Below are 19,621 nucleotides of genomic sequence, written 5' to 3' on the forward strand. Positions count from 1 at the left end.
CAAAGAAGGCATGGGAGAGATTTAAGAGAGGCTTAAAGATTATGAAAGGGTTTTGATCAAATAAGCAGGGAGAAACCATTTTCATTGGCGGGGGATTTGGCGAATACAGATTGAAGGTAACAAAGTTGATAAATGCTGTAGAAACGCAGCAGGCCTGCAGCATTTGTGGAGAGAGAAACAGAATTAATGATCCAAGACTAATGTTTTATTCTTTTGTTCAGTTTTGAAGAAGAGCAATGTTTGGTTCAAAACTATCTCTGTTCCTCTCTACAGATGCTGCCAGATTTTTAAAGCACATTTGGTTTTTATTTCAGGTTTTCAGTATCTGCAGTTTCTTTGCTTTTGCTCTGCAAATTTAAGGTAATTGGCAAAAGGGCTGAGTGGAGAGATAATCAGAATTTTCTTTTTTATTCAGTAAGTTATTCTGTTCTGGAACACGTGCCATAAAGAGTGCAGTAAGCTAATGCAATAGGAATTTTGGTGATTTGCAAAAGCATTTGGAAAAACATTCAAAGCTTTGAGGAAAAATCAGGGAGAGTGGGATTTAATTAGAAAGTTCTTTCAAAGAATCAGCACGTGCACACTGGGCTGAATGCCCTCCATCCCTGCTGATCATATAGAGTTCCAATCAGGTACTTTCTATAATTAATCCTATACTATAAATAAATTGCTTTGTCTTATTTATAAGGGTTAAAATGCATTGTCAAACGTAAATGCAACAATGTAAGATATGAGACTAATTCTGATATTATCTGTATTTATTCAGGAGGAGATGTGACTGAAGAATGTCATATGAAGACTGCTTTATAATGCAAAACAACTTCTTAAAACTTCCTTAGGATTTTCCTATTCTCAAATGTAGTTATGTGTGTTTAATATAAATTCTTTACTGTTCAAAGTAATAAGCAACATTTTTGGCAGCATGTATAAATATTTTATGCCAGAGCATTCAATGCCTTTTAATTTTAATGACTGACAACACTAGATGACTGTGCATTTGCTCATCATTTTGATATTAAAGATGATAACTGGTTTGTCATTGTAGTGAAACTTGTACATGACAGCACTTTGATGGTGGAAGAGTTGATAGCAGTAAGTCACAGATAAACTAATATTTGACTCTAAGACATTGAGGAAGAATTTAGTGACCCTGTTTGAATTTGTGCACATTTGACACTTGTAGTGCCAGCTCACTCAAGATAATATTATTCACAAGCAAGTCCTAATAAACTGTGACATAGGTTATTCAGTGAAGGATAATGTTACCAAGTGCAAGCAACTCCATCTGTTACATACCTCAATTTAAACTTATTTAAAGGTTTAAGCTGCAACTGTCTTTTGTATTAGGGCTATGCAGAGCAAAAAAAAATTATCTAATCTACAGAATAGTTTGTACCAGTTTTAGATTTTATGTTTTATTTGATTCAAACGTTCTGATTCTGGTAAGTCTAGATGGCTGTTTCCTCACGATTTTGTGACAATTGCTATGCTGGTGATAGTGATTTAGCCTGACACTACTTATTTTTAAGCAAAGTAAAGACTTGGGTAAAGTCAAGCAGATGTGGTTCCTTGAAGCACTCTGTATTTGTTCTCTAACAATTAATTGACATAAGCACATCCATTGGTTAACTAGTGCCACATGTAGCATAGACATGAAGGAAATAGTGACCATTACCAAGAATGATAACTTGTAGCTCTTTGCATTTTATTTCATAGAATCTGGCATAATATCAGCCTTGTACACATTGTACAATTTTATTAATTGCTGTCCTATCATGGAGTCTCACCCCTGGGGACGCATTTTTAGAGTATCCTTTAAAGTTAGCAAATGGGAAATCTGGCAACACACACTTGCTATTTCCAGAAGCACACCCCTTGGGTGCCTGACTCCTGGCGGAAATATAAACATCAAAAATTTCATCATTGCACCCAGCTACCACCAAGCAGTCGGATTCTGCACCCTAACGTCAGGAATTCTAAATGATGCTTTCAACCAAAGTCAGGAGCAAATAACAGGTATAATCTAGTCAGAGGTAACTTGGTAATTCTACAGGACAGGAATATCTAGTCATTTAGTTTTAGTGGTGTGTGGAGATGATATTCTTTGGTTTGTTATAGAAGGTCTTGGTGCTATGTCAATCCTGTTTACATTTGCAACAATTCTCAGGGTTTCTAGCAAGACCATTTGCACTTCGGAACTACAGGCAGAGCTAATCTGTTCCTGAACCGCCAAAAAGATAGATTCGTACTTCTTTTTGAAACTAATACTTTAAAGATATTCAGTGATCAGCACTGTTCATGTTTGGGGTATGGACAGAATTCTAAAGCATTTCCCATTGTGATGTTAATGGCAACTGCAGTGCAGCTGAGCTGAAAAGTAATTTTTGGTATGGGGCGGCAACTTGTAACATATTAGATTAGATTTTTTTTTAGATTAGATTACTTACAGTGTGGAAACAGGCCCTTCGGCCCAACAAGTCCACACCAACCCGCCAAAGCGTAACCCACCCATTCCCCTACATTTACCCCTTTACCTAACACTACGGGCAATTTAGCATGGCCAATTCACCCTACCTGCACATCTTTGGACTGTGGGAGGAAACCAGAGCACCCGGAGGAAACCCACACAGACACAGGGAGAATGTGCAAACTCCACACAGTCATTTGCCTGAGTTCATGCACCAGTTACAGTGCATGGTTTGTATTAAAGTAAAAAATTTTATTATTTCATGTTAGAGCAGACTTCCCAACACTCGAAAGAAACCCTCAATCACTTTTGCTGATTATTTTTATTCATTTTGTTTTCAGTGGACTTCTTAACGAATGTTAGCAAGAATGCAGGTACTGTGTTGGAGGCACCAAAGGTCTCAGTCATGCAACCAAAGTAGGGTGATAATGTATTTTCAAGAACTTTGGGCAATTATCTAGCAAACTTTCTAATAGGCGAAACTCTGATCTAAAAATAGCAAACATCTGGTTAAAACAGAGGTTTATTGGAATGAAAAACCAGGATAAAAGAGTTCAAGCTATGCAGAGAGTCCAGAGAAACTCTGATAAGTCTGTTCAAAATTGAGGTGGTCGGCAGGAGATTGGATAGAGATGTTCAAAAATTGAAGGCAGTGGATACAGTAATGAATGAGTATCAATTTATATTGTAGAGTGAGTCATTGTGATCTGGGAAACACTGCTTGAAAGGATGATGGAAGCAGATTCAATAATGAATTTCAAAAGGGAATAGGAAATATGGTTGGCTATTTTGTGGGTCAGTGAGGGATCAGAAGGGGGGTTGGGACTAATTGGACAGGTTTTTCAAAGGGCAAAGATCATGAACCAAATGACCTATTGCATCACATCATTGTTGGTTTGGAAAACTTCTGATTGTTGAGAATTTCACTGTCAGTGAAAACTAGGAAAATGAAGTCCTTGTGTATATATGAACCTCATGGAGCCTGCTCAATATCCCAATATCTTCAAATGAACCACACATCGATGAAGAGAAATGAATACAGTGCAGAAATATTTCATTATCCCCAGTTTTGATTTTCTGCATATGAGTTTGAGCAACCTCAGAAGTGGTTACTCCTAAATTGGAAGCAGGATAGTTTCTGGCCTGGGGTTTGACAACAATTCAAAAGTCTCATTGTAACCATCAATATGTGCAGCATCGAAAATAAAAGTGTTGCCGTAGAGGGTGTCAATCAGAGGTCACATTTAAGACACTTTAAGGGGGAAATCCACTCATGTTACAAAAAGAGAATCTTTGTTTCATCATAATCTGCAGGAAGTTTCGAGCATGGTGTTTCTAAGATTTCAAATCCCTGACAATATATTAAATAGATAGGAGGCAAGATCTGCAGTAACTCATACCATCACTGATCTGGGAGCAGCCAGGGGTGAATCTTAGTGGGGAAAAGGGGAAACTGTTTGGTATAAACACAAGTCTGTTCACATACACTCTCTGTTTCCTCAACACACTCTCTGCCCCTGCCAAAAAACACCAGCCTGATGAACTCAAAGAAGATGGTGGTCTTGCCTTTTTGGACTACAGACCCATTGAGCTAAGTCAGGGATAAGGTAAAATTATATTTCATATCCATCTGAATTCCTGCAAATAAAAGGATACATTTTTAAATGAAAATGTATTGCTGTAATATTTTTAAAACAGTGCTGTACCAGCAGGTGTTCCTGAAGGACCTGACTGCCAGGAGCTCTTCAGTTTCCATTAGTTTGGGAATCTCAACAACCTGAATGTGTTCCTCACTCTTGGTGGATGGAGAAAGGGAGATGTTTCTGTATCTTTCAGATTGTGTGCAGCAATTATGGAAAAGACAACAGACAAACTGGAGCCCCCATGCTTGATTCTCCAACTATCACTTTCAAACAGAGAAAATGATGTGAGATATCTGATCTGCTTGATATTTTATTTCCTTCTGATTTGCCCCAGGCAACCCACCAGGGAATAGCACCAGAAAAATCGTTCTGAGCCTGAAATTATTTTTGAAAGGAGTGCTGCCTGCACTGAACTAATTATTTTTAAATCTTTAATTCATAGATTGATACTAGAACTAAAAATTTGTAATGCAATAGGGTAATCAAACTCTGAAGAACTTGCAGTGTGTACTTTCAGTCTGGTATCAAGTATGTGTTCTGAAATATTAAGTATAAGTCAGGGTTCACAACCTGCTAAGGCTGCAACTTTGTTAAAAAATACTATTTGATTTTCACATGAGTCTTTATTATTTTCTCCTTTTCCATTGCCTTAGTTGGTACTGTGTTTTATTTTATTGACTTGAGGTCAGTTACTCATTTACTGTCAAGTACATGTCAATGGCACTTTCCTGGGTAGGCCATGCTATATACATTGGCATAAAGCAAAATACTCTGAAACAAGCAAACACAAAAAATTGCTGGAAAAGCTCAGCAGGTCTGGCAGCATCTATGCAGAGAGAAACAGTGTTAACGTTTCAAGTCCAGTGTGACTCTCCAGCCCAGACTCAAAATGTTAACTCTGTTTCTTCTCCATAAGTGCTGCCAATCCTGCTGAGTTTCTCCAGCATTCTCTGTGTTGGTTTTGTTGTATCAACCCTGAACATTGTAAAAGGAAATTACTGCAGATGCTGGAATCTGTACTGAAAACAAAAAATGCTGGAAATCGCATTGGGTCAGGCAGCATCCATGCTCTCTCTCCACGGATGCTGCCTGACCCCCTGTGATTTCCAGCATTTTTTTGTTTTCTGAACATTGTAATGTACGGTGCACCTAACTTCGTCTAGCCAAGAGTTCCACCCACACTGTCTACTGTTTACACTGTTTCAATGTGTCAGATGTATATTGTAAAAAGAATGTTCACAGTACGTGTAAAGACGGTGCGAGTTATGTTCGACAGAGATGTAAGGAAGGAATTCCGTAGTACACAAGAACTACCAAGTCACTATTGTATCTAGCTCTGTGGAAATTGAAGGCAGTCTCCCAATTCAAGGGAGCAATTGTTGGTAGAAGCTAGCTGTTGGGATGAGGGTGAAATTGAAGAGGAAGAGGAGCAAAATGTGGAACACAGAAATGAGCTTCAGAAAGATCCTTGAAACTGATAAAATATTGTAAAGATACAGATGTACATCAGGAAATTGCACTAGTCAAGTGTTGCACATAGGGAAAGTATTTTATAACTGTGTTAATATATGGAGGACTGTTTCTTACTTCTTTATAATGTCAAATATGGAAGCAATGTGCAGGCCAATATTATGTATGTATTGGATTTGCTGAATAAAGATAATGTAATTTTCCAGTGAACAGTTGTGTGTGGCTTAGCTTTTCCTTTAAAACTTTTTTTTAGTGGTTTAGAGCTTAGGATCAGATGCATTAAAACATTTACAATTTAAATATCCCACTAAATTCCAACCAGCTCACCAAGACTCTCCCAACAGCATCTTTCAAATCTCTCATCTCTACCACTGACATGGACAAGGGCAACAGATACATGGGAACACCAATCCCTGTAAGTTCCCCTCCAAACCACTCACCATCCTGACTTGGAAATATATCATTGTTCCTTCAGTGGTTGTTTGTGACCAGCGCAGACAGAATGGGATGTACGGCCTTTCTTTTGTGCAGTCAACCTCAATGACTGTAAGCTGCTCACCATCCTGACTTGGAAATATATCATTGCCCTTCCTTCAGTGTTGCTGGGTCAAAATCCTGGAACTCCTTCCCTCTGGATGTACCCACACCCCAAGAATTTCAGGGGTTCAAGAAGGTAGCTCACCACAACCATGTTCTGAAGGGACAATTATATTCTCCAGCTTTCTCTATGTTTGTTTTGGGCATTCTATCCTCAGTTGCAACTGACTGATGTAATCACTATAACAGAAATAACAGTACCTGTGTGGCGTTCATTCTATTAAACTCTAAGACTCCCTCAATCCAGCTGTTTATCTGAAGAAGGGAATTGAGTAGGGGGGGAGGGGAAGTGGATGGGCAGGGAGAGCTCATAAAATGAGGTGTGTGGGCTGCTTGCATTCCTGTCCAGTCTTGACCATCTCCCACATCCCCATCAGAAGAGAATGATCCAAGAAGGCCACTCAACCTGGAGCCCTTTAGTTTTTATAAATTAATTTATGGGATGAGGGTGTCGCTGTCTAGGCAGCATTTATTGCCCATCCCTAATGACCCAGAGTTACCCACATTGCTGTGGGTCTAGAGTCACATGTAGGCCAGACCAGGATGGCAGTTTCCCTCTTTAAAGGACATAGGAAAAACCCATCTGGTTCACCAACAATTGACAACAGTTTCATGGTCATTAGACTCTTAATTCCAGATTTTTAAAACTGAATTCAAATTCCACCATCTGCCCTGGCAGGATTCGAACCAGGGACCCCAGAACATTAGCTGGGTCTCTTTATTAAGAGTCCAGTTATAATACCAGTAGGCCATTGTCTCCCCAAATGGCTCATTTTATAGAGACAGAGGAGGAGGCTTCTCAGCTTTCACTGCACAGTCTTCTGTCAGGCACAAAGAAAAGCTCCTTATTTAGAGGTGCAAGGTTTGGGGTCAGTGCTATCCTCTGTGACTTCTAGTCCCAGAATGGTCACTGCTCACTTCTGCTGCTGCTGGGGTTGAAGTGTTGCTGGCTTCAATCAGATTGTCTGCTGGGTGGACATCCCACTCTGAATTAATGAAAACCTGCCCCTTACTGTAATAAACGGTTTTAGCTGGGGGGAGGGGGGTTACATATGGATATTTTAGTCAGGGAAGGTGGGAGCATCAAGGAATACAAACCCCTCCTCCCATAAATCTAACCTCCCTCTCCCCATGGGACCGAGCAATGAGATTTAGCACAGTCCCTTTCAATCATCACAAGTTCTGTTGAAACAAGAATCTAGAAGTCAGTTCAGGTCATAGTGAAAGTCATATTGAAGGTACTGAGCTTGGGATCATCTGTTTTAAAATTCAGAGCAGGTGTCTGAAGAATTAATATGTTACACTGTAAACTGAAAGGAGAGAATGGCAGCCACTGAAACACAAGCCAAGTTGATACTTGAAACTACTGAACCCACGACTTGCATGGATCTGAATTCTATCTTAGAAAACCAATTTCCTGCCGTAAGGCATGATTCTATTAAAGTGGACCTGTAGTGGTTTATTATTGTGGTCTACCATGCTGAGGTGAAGCTTTTTACGCAGCTGGGAAAGCCTAAAACAAGGCGAAATAATCTTCAAATCAGAGCCTGGCCTTTCGGAAGTTCACTGAAAACATTTTAGAAATGTGATTCTCCCTCACAAGCAGTGGGAGGTGCAACTTCATTTAATAATTTTAAATCAGAGATCAATATTTTTTTTCTAGCTATGTTTGTGAAGGGATCTGAAGCCAAGGCTGATACATGGAGTCAGGTCACAGATCAGCCCTGATCAACTCCCAGCCTCGGCGTGGACTCGACTCCTACACTCCTGATTTTCCAGATGGAGCCTGGTGCATTCTGGGTTGGAAGGAATTCATTTCTCTATTTTTCTAATTTATTGCTGGACTTTTTATTTCTATTTTTTTCCCCTAAGAATTTGTTCTTAAGAATCTGTATCTAGGTACCTTGGTACCTAAGATGGTGCCATGTGGTGACTTGTAAACTTTTCACTGTAGTCATGTGAGTACACATGACAATAAAACAAATTCTAATCTAATAATCTCATTGAAGAGCAGGAAAGGTTTGAGAAAATGAATGGCCTCCTCCTTTTGCTGCATTGCTATTTTTCCAATCATAGTCTTCTTTTGTAAGTAATTGCAAAATGAATTTTTCTTGTAAATGAAAAATTAATTTCAGAACTGGCAAATGAGATGGTAACAGGAATAAGGAGGGCTATAATCCCTCTTTTGTCGGTGGGCTATTGTAAGGAGGTAGGTTAACTGGTGAGTAAACAGAGTGATACCAACAGTGTGGGTTCAACTCCTATACCAGCTGAAGTTATCAAAAAGGGCTTTCATTCTTAAAGTCTCCCTTACCTGAGGTGTGGTCACCCTCAGGTTAAACTACCACCAGTTGCCTCTCTCTAATGAGAGAGCAGCCCTATGGTCTGGTAAAACTATGGTGACTTTACCTTATGGAAACATATACAGTGCAGTCAAACTGCAGGGGAGTTTGCAGGAAAAGTACAAATTGCAGTTCTAACGAAAGGTCACTGAGCTGCTCTTGTTTCTGTCTTCACAGATGCTGCCAGACCTGCTGAGTGATTCCAGCAGTTTCTGTTTTTATACCAGATTTGCAGCATCTCACAGTATTTTGCTTCACTGTGGGGTAACTCACAGTTCCAGTTACTTTAAAAGTCAGCACTGAATACCCTTATTTGCTTTATCATATGAGAGATGAACATAATAAATTTTAAAAATTCATCTTTTTTCCTTGTAACAAATGCCCAGCAACATATCTTGGAGAGACACAACAATATCATTTGTGCATTTGACACAGTTATTGACAAAAATTAATGCAAAACATTTCCACTTATGTTCAAAAGTGTGTCCGCTCCAGTCTTTGAAAGACAGTTTTGCATTTGTACAGCACCCTTCCTGACCTCGGTACGTCCTAAACAATTTAGCAATGTACTTTTTGAAGTGTAGCCATTGTTGTAATGCAGGTTAAGCTACAAACAATTTTCAAACACTAGTGTCCCCCTGACAGCAAAGTAAAATGACCAGATTTAATGATGGTGTTTGGAGGATAAATACTGGTCATGTTATAGTGAAAGAATTTCTCTTGGTCTTTGAAACAGTTGATTTGTTACATCCACCTGAGGGATTGAGACTGGGCTTTAGACTCAATATAACATCTAATTTGAAAAACAGCACCTTGAACAATGCAGCAATCCTGCAGTACCATTGTAGTGTCAGTCCAAAGTATTGTAGAATCTCTGCAGTGTGGAAGCAGGCCATTCGGCCCATTGAGTCCACGCCGACCCTCCGAAAAGCATCCCTCCCAAACCCAACCACCTACCCTACCCTGTGGAGTTGGATGAAGTGATGAAGATATCTTGGAAACTTATTTTGGCATATGACCCACACGCTACAGTCAGCCTTACCCTTCCAAGGAAACACAGTGCTGCTGATGACATTTTAAAAACTTGGTAACCAATAATGCGTGATCAACTTCAATAAAATATTCTATAATTCAGCAGCGGTCAGAACAGCTTGTCAAAAGGCCTGGTATCTTTGACAGTTGTGGGAGATTGGAAATGTTGTTTTTGCAGATGGGTGAGGGGGTGTTGTGGGGGGAGGGGAAGGGGTCGCGGAATTCTTGTAGCATGTAGCATGTAGCATACTTAAGGCTAAGATTTTAATGAATATAGAGGGTCTTTTAAAGAAAATTGTTTTAAGTTAGGAAATAACTTTAAAGTGTTGTAGTTGACCACAAAAAGAAGCAGCAGGGGCATTTCACAGTAAAGCTTATAGTATGATAAGAGAAACTGGATAAAAGAACAAGCTGTAACAAACAAGGAACAAAGAATGCAGGCAAGGACAGCAGGATGGCCAGATAAGAAAATAACTAGAGAGAAAAAAACAAGTGAGGTAACCGGCTTATGATAGGATGGGAAAAGGGAGGCGTGATTCCACAACTTGTAAACTGAATAAGAAAGCTAACATGCTCTGTTTTCGTGCACATTTCTGCTTGATTGCAGAAGCGTCCGGTACTTGCAAGGCTGTAATAAATTGTTCTTGTTTCCAAGGCTTTGTCTCAGGCTAATTGATTTGTGAGTGAGTTCTGTTTCTCACAACTGGGGGCTCGTCTGGGATCCAAAACTCTGACCGCCCGACACTCTTGGGATGTCGGGGGAGGTGCACCTCGCCGATTTCGGTGATCTCTGACTCCCTTGCTTGTCGTTCACGGTTTGGGAGAGTACGATCTGGACTTGGAGACCCTGGAAACAAGGCGGGCAGACGTGGCGGATTCGGTCGGGCAACTCTTGTGCACAAGACCCGGGTAGGGAAAGGTCTTAAAGGATATATCCGGGCGACCGGGGGCAGCGGTATTTGCTGTAGGAATTGCCGCGAGACAGGGCACACCAAAACGACCAGGTAACTCTGTGCACAGACCAAGGTAAGAAAAGAGACCTTTAAGTATTGCCTTGGTGGTCGGGACGTACAAAAGTATGGGGAATTGGCGATATATAAAATAAAGCATATGTCAATGGAAGACAGCCAATGGCAGAAGGGCTAGTAGCTGAAGGGCTACTGAGGGTACTTCATAACTAACTTATGGCCAGATGTCCAGAAAAATATTCAAAAGCTAGAGGAGTCGTTGCGGGAAGCTCAAAGTGTCTGTGAGACACGGTGTCTGTGTGTGTGTGTGAGAGAGAGAGGGAGAGAGAGAGAAAGAGCTGTACAGCTAGTAGAAAGTTTAACCCTTTGGGATTTGGTTTGAATGCACATTTGTTTATTGGTGATTGAATGTTTGTGTTTTGTTCCCTGGAGCTTGAGATCCGGGGCTGTTTTGAATCTGATTTCTACTCTGGAAATTTTAACATGATTTCTTTTAAGGTTAAGGATTTTACAGATTATGAAATAAAATGTTAACTCCTGATCTTTTTACAGATCATGACTGCCTTACTATCAGTTTCTAACTAATCTCTTTTATCCTGACATAAAAGTGATTTATGGAGAACAGTTGAAGTCTCAAAAAAAAAGCATATAATTGGTCAGATTAATCAGACGAGTAAGGTGTCTAGTCAGGACCCTGAAGGGGGTGTGGAAGAAGGTGACACCGGACCTCGCTAAGATTAATTAAATTAGCAACAATGGGAGGCATGGGGAGTTGCCTGTGTAACGATTGAACTGCAAATAACATTAAAGGGGGATATATCCCACCCAACAGTTCTTTGGGGAGAATGTTGGGTAATTGGGAACACAACTCCCGGATGCGGGAGAAAGATAAGGCTACAATGATAAACTATTGTTGTTTCATTTGGACTAGAGAAAGTATTAAGGTGCCTGGTATTTTTGGCCCAAATATGGGTCCGATGAGGATTGGCTGTGTCAAGACCTTAATATATATGTCAATTGAAAAGAACTGTACAGTCAAAGAGTCAGATTATGCGGCTTGTTGGATAGGGAGCGCAGGAGTAAAATTATGTCCCATGAATACGGAGGAATCAGGGAAAGAACAGAAAAAGAATGAACAAGGGAAGCCACAATGGGATCCTTTAACGTGTTTGCTGCCCCCATATACTACTCCCCGGAACGAGCCGACAGCTCCCGAAGTAGAACCGAGTCCAGACACAGAAAGGGGAACGGACTCTGAACTAAAAGATGCAGAACCTAGGGGGCTCAAAAGCACTCAAACCACCACACGCAAAGGAGGGGCAGAGATAATGGAAAATATAAAATTATGTCCCTTACGAGAGGTTCCGATTGGGGAAGGTACAATTGGATATGTAAACGTTCCCTTAACTAGCAGTGAAGTTAGGGTCTTTAAAAAGGAAATGAAAAGTTTAATAGAGGATCCGGTTGGACTAACCGAACAATTAGATCAATTCCTAGGGCCTAATTTATATACCTGGGGAGAACTGATGGCAATTTTAGGAATGTTATTTTCAGGGGAAGAACGAGGTATGATCAGGAGAGCGGCTTTACAGGAATGGGAAAAGAAACAGAAATTCCCAAATGTTGACCCTCATTGGGAAAATAATGACAGAGAAGATAGGGAGTCAATGCGGGATCTATGAGAAATGGGAATATTAGGAATTAAAGAGGCGGTACCTAGATCACAAAACTTTGTTAAGGCCTTTGAAGTACGACAAGAGAAGGATCAAAACCCTTCTGCATTTCTTAAAAGGCTCAAGGAGGCCATAAGGAAGTATTCGGGAATGGATCCCGATAATCCGGTAGCACAGGGACTCTTAAAGGTCCAGTTTGTAACTAAATCATGGCCGGACATACAAAAGAAATTACAGAAATTAGATGGATGGAGTGAAAGACAGATGGAAGAACTGTTATGTGAGGCACAGAAAGTGTATGTGAAAAGGGAAGACGAGAAGCAGGAACAGAAAGCCAAAATAATGGTGGCGGCAGTAGAAGAAATAACAAAAAGGACAATGGGATCAGGGGATAACAGGAAGGGTAGGGGAGAACACGAAAGACAAGGGTCAGATACCCGGGAAAGGAGGCAACAGGCAGGGTGTTACCATTGCGGGAAAGTGGGGTAATTTGAACGGGAATGCCCAGAATTAGCACGATAAAGGGAAGCCGTTTCCCTAATGATCTTCGATGAAGATTAGGGGAGTCAGGGGTTCCTTCCTCCTGAGACCCACTGGGAACCCTTGATAAATTTAAAGGTAGGACCTGAAGGGGTGGAGGCAGTATTTTTGGTAGACACGGGAGTGGCACGATCATCCCTAAGTTTTAGACCTACCGGTGTTAAATTGACTAACAAGAATCTCAGGGTTTCCGGAGTAAAAGGCGAGCAATTCTTGGTGCCTATTTTTGAGCCAACCCTAATTAGAGGAAATGATGATGAAGTGACAGGACAATTGCCAACTGTAGAGTTCAATGATAAGTTTTTAAAAAACTATATTGTGGCGCTCGGCTCTTCTTTGTCTGTCCTTAGGAAGAAGGGTCTGTTGACCCAGACACCTCCACTTGAGTTTGCAGTACATTGGATAAGACCGGGTGATCGAGTCCAGTTTGGAAAGATACCAAACTGCACCCAAGCTGGGAGGGACCGTTCCTAACCCTCCTGACTACTGAAACAGCCGTCCAAACTGCTGAAAAAGGGTGGAGTCATCACATTTGTGTTAAGGGTCCCGTGGACACTCCTTCCCCTCCGGCAGAGTGGCAAGCTCATCCTACAGACAACCCTCTGAAAGTCAAGCTGAGCAAAAAGAATGGGCTGAGATAAAAGACTATTAGTATTGGTTAAAAACTGTATCCCAAAACAATTGTAAGTGTTGCATGGACTCACTCCTCCCTGGCATACAAAGGGTTAGGGAATAGATAGATAGGGTTGTGAGCTGAAATGAGTGGTCAGTTTTATATTGTCACAATAATATTGGCGCTAGCTGCCAAGGGGGTGGGAAAATCATTTTACCACTTTATGTCAGAATTATGCTAAACTAAAGGGGCATACCGACTTTTGATCTGGAGATCCCACACCATGGGGAATCTGGAATTTCTCTCACGGTAATACCACTTACCAAAAGAGATGTACAACAATTTGACTCGGGCTCAAATGATACAACTTGGAGATCTGACAGGGGTAATTATAACTTTGCGGGGTGGTTCCCTCGACCAGTCCCGAAAATTCTGGGTGCTATCGATGGCCTTAGAGTTTCCCCACCAAAAGGAGCAGTAAATACCACTTGTTTCTGTAATCAGAATGACACCGCACTCTTCCGATTAGGAAAATCATCTTGTGTCCACACCAGCCAAGCTACTCCCACAACCATTCCCCAAGTATTGAATGGGACATATTGGGTGTGTGGCTTAAAGGCCTACCCATTTATCCCTGGTGAGAAGTACGTTTGGAGTGGCGGATGTCACGGGAATGGGTGCTGGGACCATCCAGTTCAGACACTACCTCAAAACCAGAAAGGTTGGAGTGGCTGCTGTTACCTTGCCTATATACTTCCCCACTTGAGTCTGTTAAAGAGAGCCCCAAAAATACCTCGGAATAAACAGGGAGGAAGGCGAGTAACCCGGAAAGTAACCAAAGGAGATCGCCTCCTCTGGACTTTGATACCTATGTATGGGACCGCTTGAGCAGGAGTAGAAATACAAAAGTTGGCGGCTTCCCTGGAAGAGTTGGCCAACAATACTGCTGATGCGTTGGCCGAAACCCAATCCCAAGTAGCAGCTATAATGACTGAAATGATTGCCACTAGGCTAACGACCCTTCAAAACAGGATGGCTCTGGATTATATGGGTGGTACATGTGCACTAATTGGAGAGGAATGTTGTACGTACATACCTGAGGTCTTCTCTAACATTACTGATATCTCCAAACAAGTGCGAGACAAAATCGCCAAGATAAAGGAGGCCGGTAATCGGTACTGGAACAAAAAAGAATGGGAATGGGGGAATTGGAGATTGACTGGTTGGGGAAGGTGGTTAGTCAATCTAGCTATCTATGGATTATTGATATTAGTGGGTCTGGTGGTAGGGTTCAATGTCCTAAAATGGGTAATGAGCCGACTGATGACATCCCTTGGGGAAGGAACCCAAATACATCATCAGATGCTTTTACAATCAGCAGGTGATATGCAACAAAGAGAAAGTCAAAGAATGCTTCTAGAGTTTGAGGGACGAACAACGCAAATGTAAAATGTAAGATTGTGAACCTCATCGCCAAAAGGTGTAAGAGGGCAGAACATAAGAAAATGAATTAAAGGAGACTTAATAAGTGCAGAAACAACAGTTTTAAAAAAATAAAAAGGGGGAATTGTGGGAGATTAGAAATGTTGGTTTTGCAGATGGGTGAGGGGGTGTTGTGGGGGGAGGGGAAGGGGACATTATACAAATGGTCGCGGAATTCTTGTAGCATGTAGCATGTAGCATACTTAAGGCTAAGATTTTAATGAATATAGAGGGTCTTTTAAAGAAAATAGTTTTAAGCTAGGAAATAAAGTGTTGTAGTTGACCACAAAAAGAAGCAGCAGGGGCATTTCACAATAAAGCTTATAGTATGATAAGAGAAACTGGATAAAAGAACAAGTTGTAACAAACAAGGAACAAAGAATGCAGACAAGGACAGCAGGATGGCCAGATAAGAAAATAACTAGAGAGAAAAAAACAAGTGAGGTAATCGGCTTATGATAGGATGGGAAAAGGGAGGCGTGACTCCGCAACTTGTAAACTGAATAAGAAAGCTAACATGCTCTGTTTTCGTGCGCATTTCTGTTTGATTGCAGAAGCGTCCGGTACTTGCAAGGCTGTAATAAATTGTTCTTGTTTCCAAGGCTTTGTCTCAGGCTGATTGGTTTGTGAATGAGTTGTGTTTCTCCCACAGTGATCAGTCCAGGGAAAAGATGATAGAAATGTTACATAACTCTGAACTAATTTTGCTGAGTGTAGAAAACAAACCATCACTGGCCCATATTGGTTGGTGGCACCAGGGATATTCAAGGCAGCAGTATCTATAAGAGAGGTCCTGGCACTGCACTGAAGATAGCTTACAAAGCAGCTCTTTATTAACGCCTTGAAAATTACTGTGTGTTAAGACTTCCAAAGTGAAAATGAATTGAAAATTCTTTAATTGAACATCAGTTGGCGCTGATTTGGCTCCATTCAGATCTTCAATGCTATTCCAGTGCCATTTTCTAGAGTGAAGCTACAGATTCTAGGGTCAATCTTGAAAAAGTTGCAAAGTATCTGATAGGAAATTGACCTCAGTGGTATTTTAATCCAACCAAATTGACTTGAAGATATATTGCATAAAGTGTTTTGGCTGTTACTTGGTATTAGCAGTTCTCACTAAAATTATCCAGTTTGAGTGTGCACATACTGCTGACATCACTCTCAGTAATTTCCCTCTGAGGGTGGGGAGTGAGTGCGGCTAATCCAAAGACCCCTGCTGAAGTTTACAAGGTCCAAGTGGCCAAGTCGGTGGGAGTGACACATTTGGAGTCTGGAGAAGTACCTGCAGTGGAAACCTTGCTGGAGTCTTCAGGCGCAGTAGCAGTCCATGTGGACTGTCAGATGAACAATATAAATGCCCTTAGAAAGAACAGACACTGCAGCTCTTCCATGTCCCTTGGACACCCTTATATTTTTCCGGATGATAACCCAATCCCTCAGTAGGCTTCACTGCTGCCAATCCCAGGGAAACCATGACTGACTAGACCAGGCATACTGGTGCTAATCACATGGTCGGGTCTCATCTCTCAATAGAGAAAACATTGAGCTGATGTCCCCATTTTTGTGGGAAAGAACAAAACTAGAGGGTCATAAACATCAGATCATCACAGATAAATTTTTACCTAGTGTATGGTGAGAATGTGGGACTTATTACCACAGGGTGTCTCCAGGCGAACAGCATGGATGAATTTGAAGAGCAATTGGATAAACATATGGGGAAGAAAGGAATAGTAGGATGTGTTGATAGAGCAAAATGAAGTAGAGTGGGAGGACGCTCATGTTGATTACTGGCATGAAGCAGTTAGGCCAAATGGCCTGTTTGGTGCTACACAATTCTCTGATACTGAGAGATTGGTCACAGTAACTCCCCACTCATGTTGCCCCTGTCTTTGGGTCCCTGAACCCAGCCATTCTGTTACAGTGAGAATAGACTCCACATCCTCGCCAAGTTATCCCTGAATCCTTGATTGGCACATCCCAATGATCAACTAACAGGAAACAGCGTTACAGTTTCAGGATCGATGTATTTATCTAACATTTACTGACAGTCCTGTTCAGATATTCAGCAAATGGAAATGCAATGGGTTTGAAAGAAATACACCCGTCACTTCCCAATTCAATTCCACCAGGATTTTCTCTCTTTAATCTTATTCCCAATTCTCAAAACATCCAAAAACTTCACAAAGACAATATATTTCGATAACTTTAACCTTGTGGAGTTTTGTTGGAAGAACTGAAGGGGTAGACGCAAAAAATCTCAACAAACGAGTCAGTGACTTTTTTAATAAAAGAACAGGAGGAGATTATTCAGCCTCTTGAGCCTGTTCTGCCATTCAATTAGATCATGTACAAAACTGAGGTCCATAAGAAGCGATTTATTTTGAAAGCTTTCTGGATATGACTTTAATCCTGTAATTTTAAAAAGTTTTTGTCCTGTTGCTATCAATTGCAAGTATCTACTCATTTAGCTACAGTCCTCCCATTGAGAAAGTCTTAATTTTGAGTTGTGTTTCATTCAATACTTTTCATTGTTGGGTTTTAAGAGACAAAATAAAAAGTTTTCATCAAAAATATATAGTTTTGGTTTCCCAACTTTGGTCCAAGTCATTTCAGAATTTTTATTTTACTTTACAGTTTATATCTCAATATTGTTCATAAGTGTCACACACAACATGAGGAAGACAGGAACATTTTCACAAGTGGCCTGAAACTGTGATCACTTGCCTCCCTTCCCAGCATCAGTTCCAAAAAGATGCAGCCTGTCAATGATGGAGCACAGAATGCCGAGACCTGAGACTAACCTTTCCAAATCCTGGCTGGGTTTGTGCCCACAATTATATTCCCACTCACAGCTTTAGATTGTCAACTCTCCAGGATTGCCCTGATATGTCCAGGAAATAAAGATAAAGTTCCTGGATAAAACCTTGGAAGAAAATTACAGGAGCATATAAGAAAATAATTCTCCTTTGCTCCAGGTTTTGTGGTTGAACACATTTGTTCATTAGTTAGAGACAGAAAATACATTGAGAGTCCAATTATGATCCAATCTGGGAATTTAAAGACTGGTGGCTTTCCAATTGGCTGCTGGTGTGATGAGGAAGGATGAGTCAGGAGACCAATGATGGAAGGTGAGTAGTGGGGGAGGGGGACTGCAACATAAATAATATGACAAAGTTCCCTCGGGGATCCATTCAATCAGAATTGGCAACCGTAACAGAGTAGCCAAAGGCTGAAGGCACCAGGTTGGGGGCAGGGGTGAGAGTGGAGTTGAGGCCACAAATAAATATTATCAAATGGCAGAATAGGCTTGAGGGGCTGAATGGCCTAATTTAGCTCCTAATTCCTATGTCCCATTGGATCCTGCTGATGAAAGACAGCATTCACTGAGACTACTGGGTGTGAAATCACAGACATGTTCCCACCATTTCCTATCCAAGTGCCAAGCAATGGGCGGACTAGGATTTTTGGAACCAACGTTCTTCAGAATCACAAACCTGCCTCTCCACTGATGTTCAAATATTAACACTGTATTCTTATCCCATGTGTCCCAACCTACCTGCCACACAATTCCCAAGACATCTATGTTGGCTGTGTCTTGACTTATAGTTGTGGTTTCTTTCTTTCTTTGTTTCCCACTCTTTCATAAAAAACTTTAAATACATGTAAAAATGTAAACATCTCAGAGCCATTAAATTAATACACAGCCTTAAAGGGGAAGTGTATTTGAGAAATAATTCTAAATATTAATACAGGTGCAGAATAAGGTGACTCAGTCCTCCCTTGTGGTGTGTATTGGTTGGACAGTTGGGGAGAAGGACATACTGGGGGCTGCATGGACATTTAGCACCGAGCACTGGCAGTGAGAATCTTTTTCTGGCAAACAGACTGTGAGGGCCCTCTTAAAGAATCCAGAAAGTTCATTTTAACCAAACCAACTCGACAGGAAATTAAACTAGTTTAAAACCTGGGGTCTGACACTGTATGGTTCAAATGTACATCCTACTGAAGTTTCAAAGGAAGAGGGGCTTTGGTGTGTTGTATGAAAGAATATAATGAACATCAGACATGGTGTGGTCAATTTCCCTTTCACCAGGTTAGGCCAAAATGACATCCCAACATTAAATCGTCATAAAAAGTAGGAACAGAAAGACACAAAGGCTTCCCTTCATATTTAAAATTATCTAACAATTCTGACACATTCTCCATTAGTTAGTAAGGAGCTTGGTGTCGGCTCCCTCAAGTGTTTCATTTAGTTTTAATTCTTCATCCCCTCCCTCCACACATAGTCAGTGCTAAAGCAGCCCTCACAGCCCCTCCCCAGGTCTCAGAACCACTCCTCTGAGTCCGACTCCTTCGCAAAGATCTTCTTGCACATGGCAGAGTTCTCGTGGTGGAGAGGGAATTCCGATCCAGCCACCAGCATTTTCCTTCCTTTCCGAGATACATACGATTTTCCTGATGGCAAGCTTTCATATTTGGTCACATATTGCCTGTAAAATTAAATGTGGGTTAACAGCTCCTCAGTATCCACGTTTCAGATGATCAAGTACTCAATGCTGTAAGATTTTCAAACAGGCCAATACATTCTGGATGGATGTGACATCCACTGTAATTGTCATAGTTAGTACAGCATAGTCATTAGCCAGGTTGGACCAAACTACTGCAGATGCTGGAATCTGTACTGAAAACAAAAACTGCTACAAATCACAGCAAGTCAACTTATGTTTCCAGCTGAGATGATTTTTCATCAGAGGTAATGATCAACTCTGATGAAGAGTAATCTAGACTTGAAAT

At 41.0% G+C, this 19,621-nt stretch overlaps 2 protein-coding genes across 3 annotated transcripts in view; one reads left to right on the forward strand and one right to left on the reverse strand.

Annotated features, from left to right (window-relative positions):
* Positions 1 to 5,790, forward strand: part of LOC140485568 (uncharacterized protein C4orf54-like) — a 30,938-nt gene extending 25,148 nt beyond the window's left edge. For both annotated transcript variants that reach the window (XM_072583809.1, XM_072583810.1), the window contains exon 3: positions 767 to 5,790. The gene's annotated coding sequence lies outside the window, so the exon portion shown is untranslated. The remainder of the gene's footprint in view (positions 1 to 766) is intronic.
* A 10,025-nt stretch (positions 5,791 to 15,815) lies between these two features.
* Positions 15,816 to 19,621, reverse strand: part of mttp (microsomal triglyceride transfer protein) — a 60,782-nt gene continuing 56,976 nt past the window's right edge. The window contains exon 18 of the mRNA XM_072583811.1: positions 15,816 to 19,317. Within this exon, the coding sequence (XP_072439912.1) occupies positions 19,152 to 19,317 (166 nt within the window). The 3' untranslated portion in view covers positions 15,816 to 19,151. The remainder of the gene's footprint in view (positions 19,318 to 19,621) is intronic.

The sequence above is a fragment of the Chiloscyllium punctatum genome, chromosome 14 (assembly GCF_047496795.1).
Source record: "Chiloscyllium punctatum isolate Juve2018m chromosome 14, sChiPun1.3, whole genome shotgun sequence".
Classification (NCBI taxonomy): Eukaryota; Metazoa; Chordata; class Chondrichthyes; order Orectolobiformes; family Hemiscylliidae; genus Chiloscyllium; species Chiloscyllium punctatum.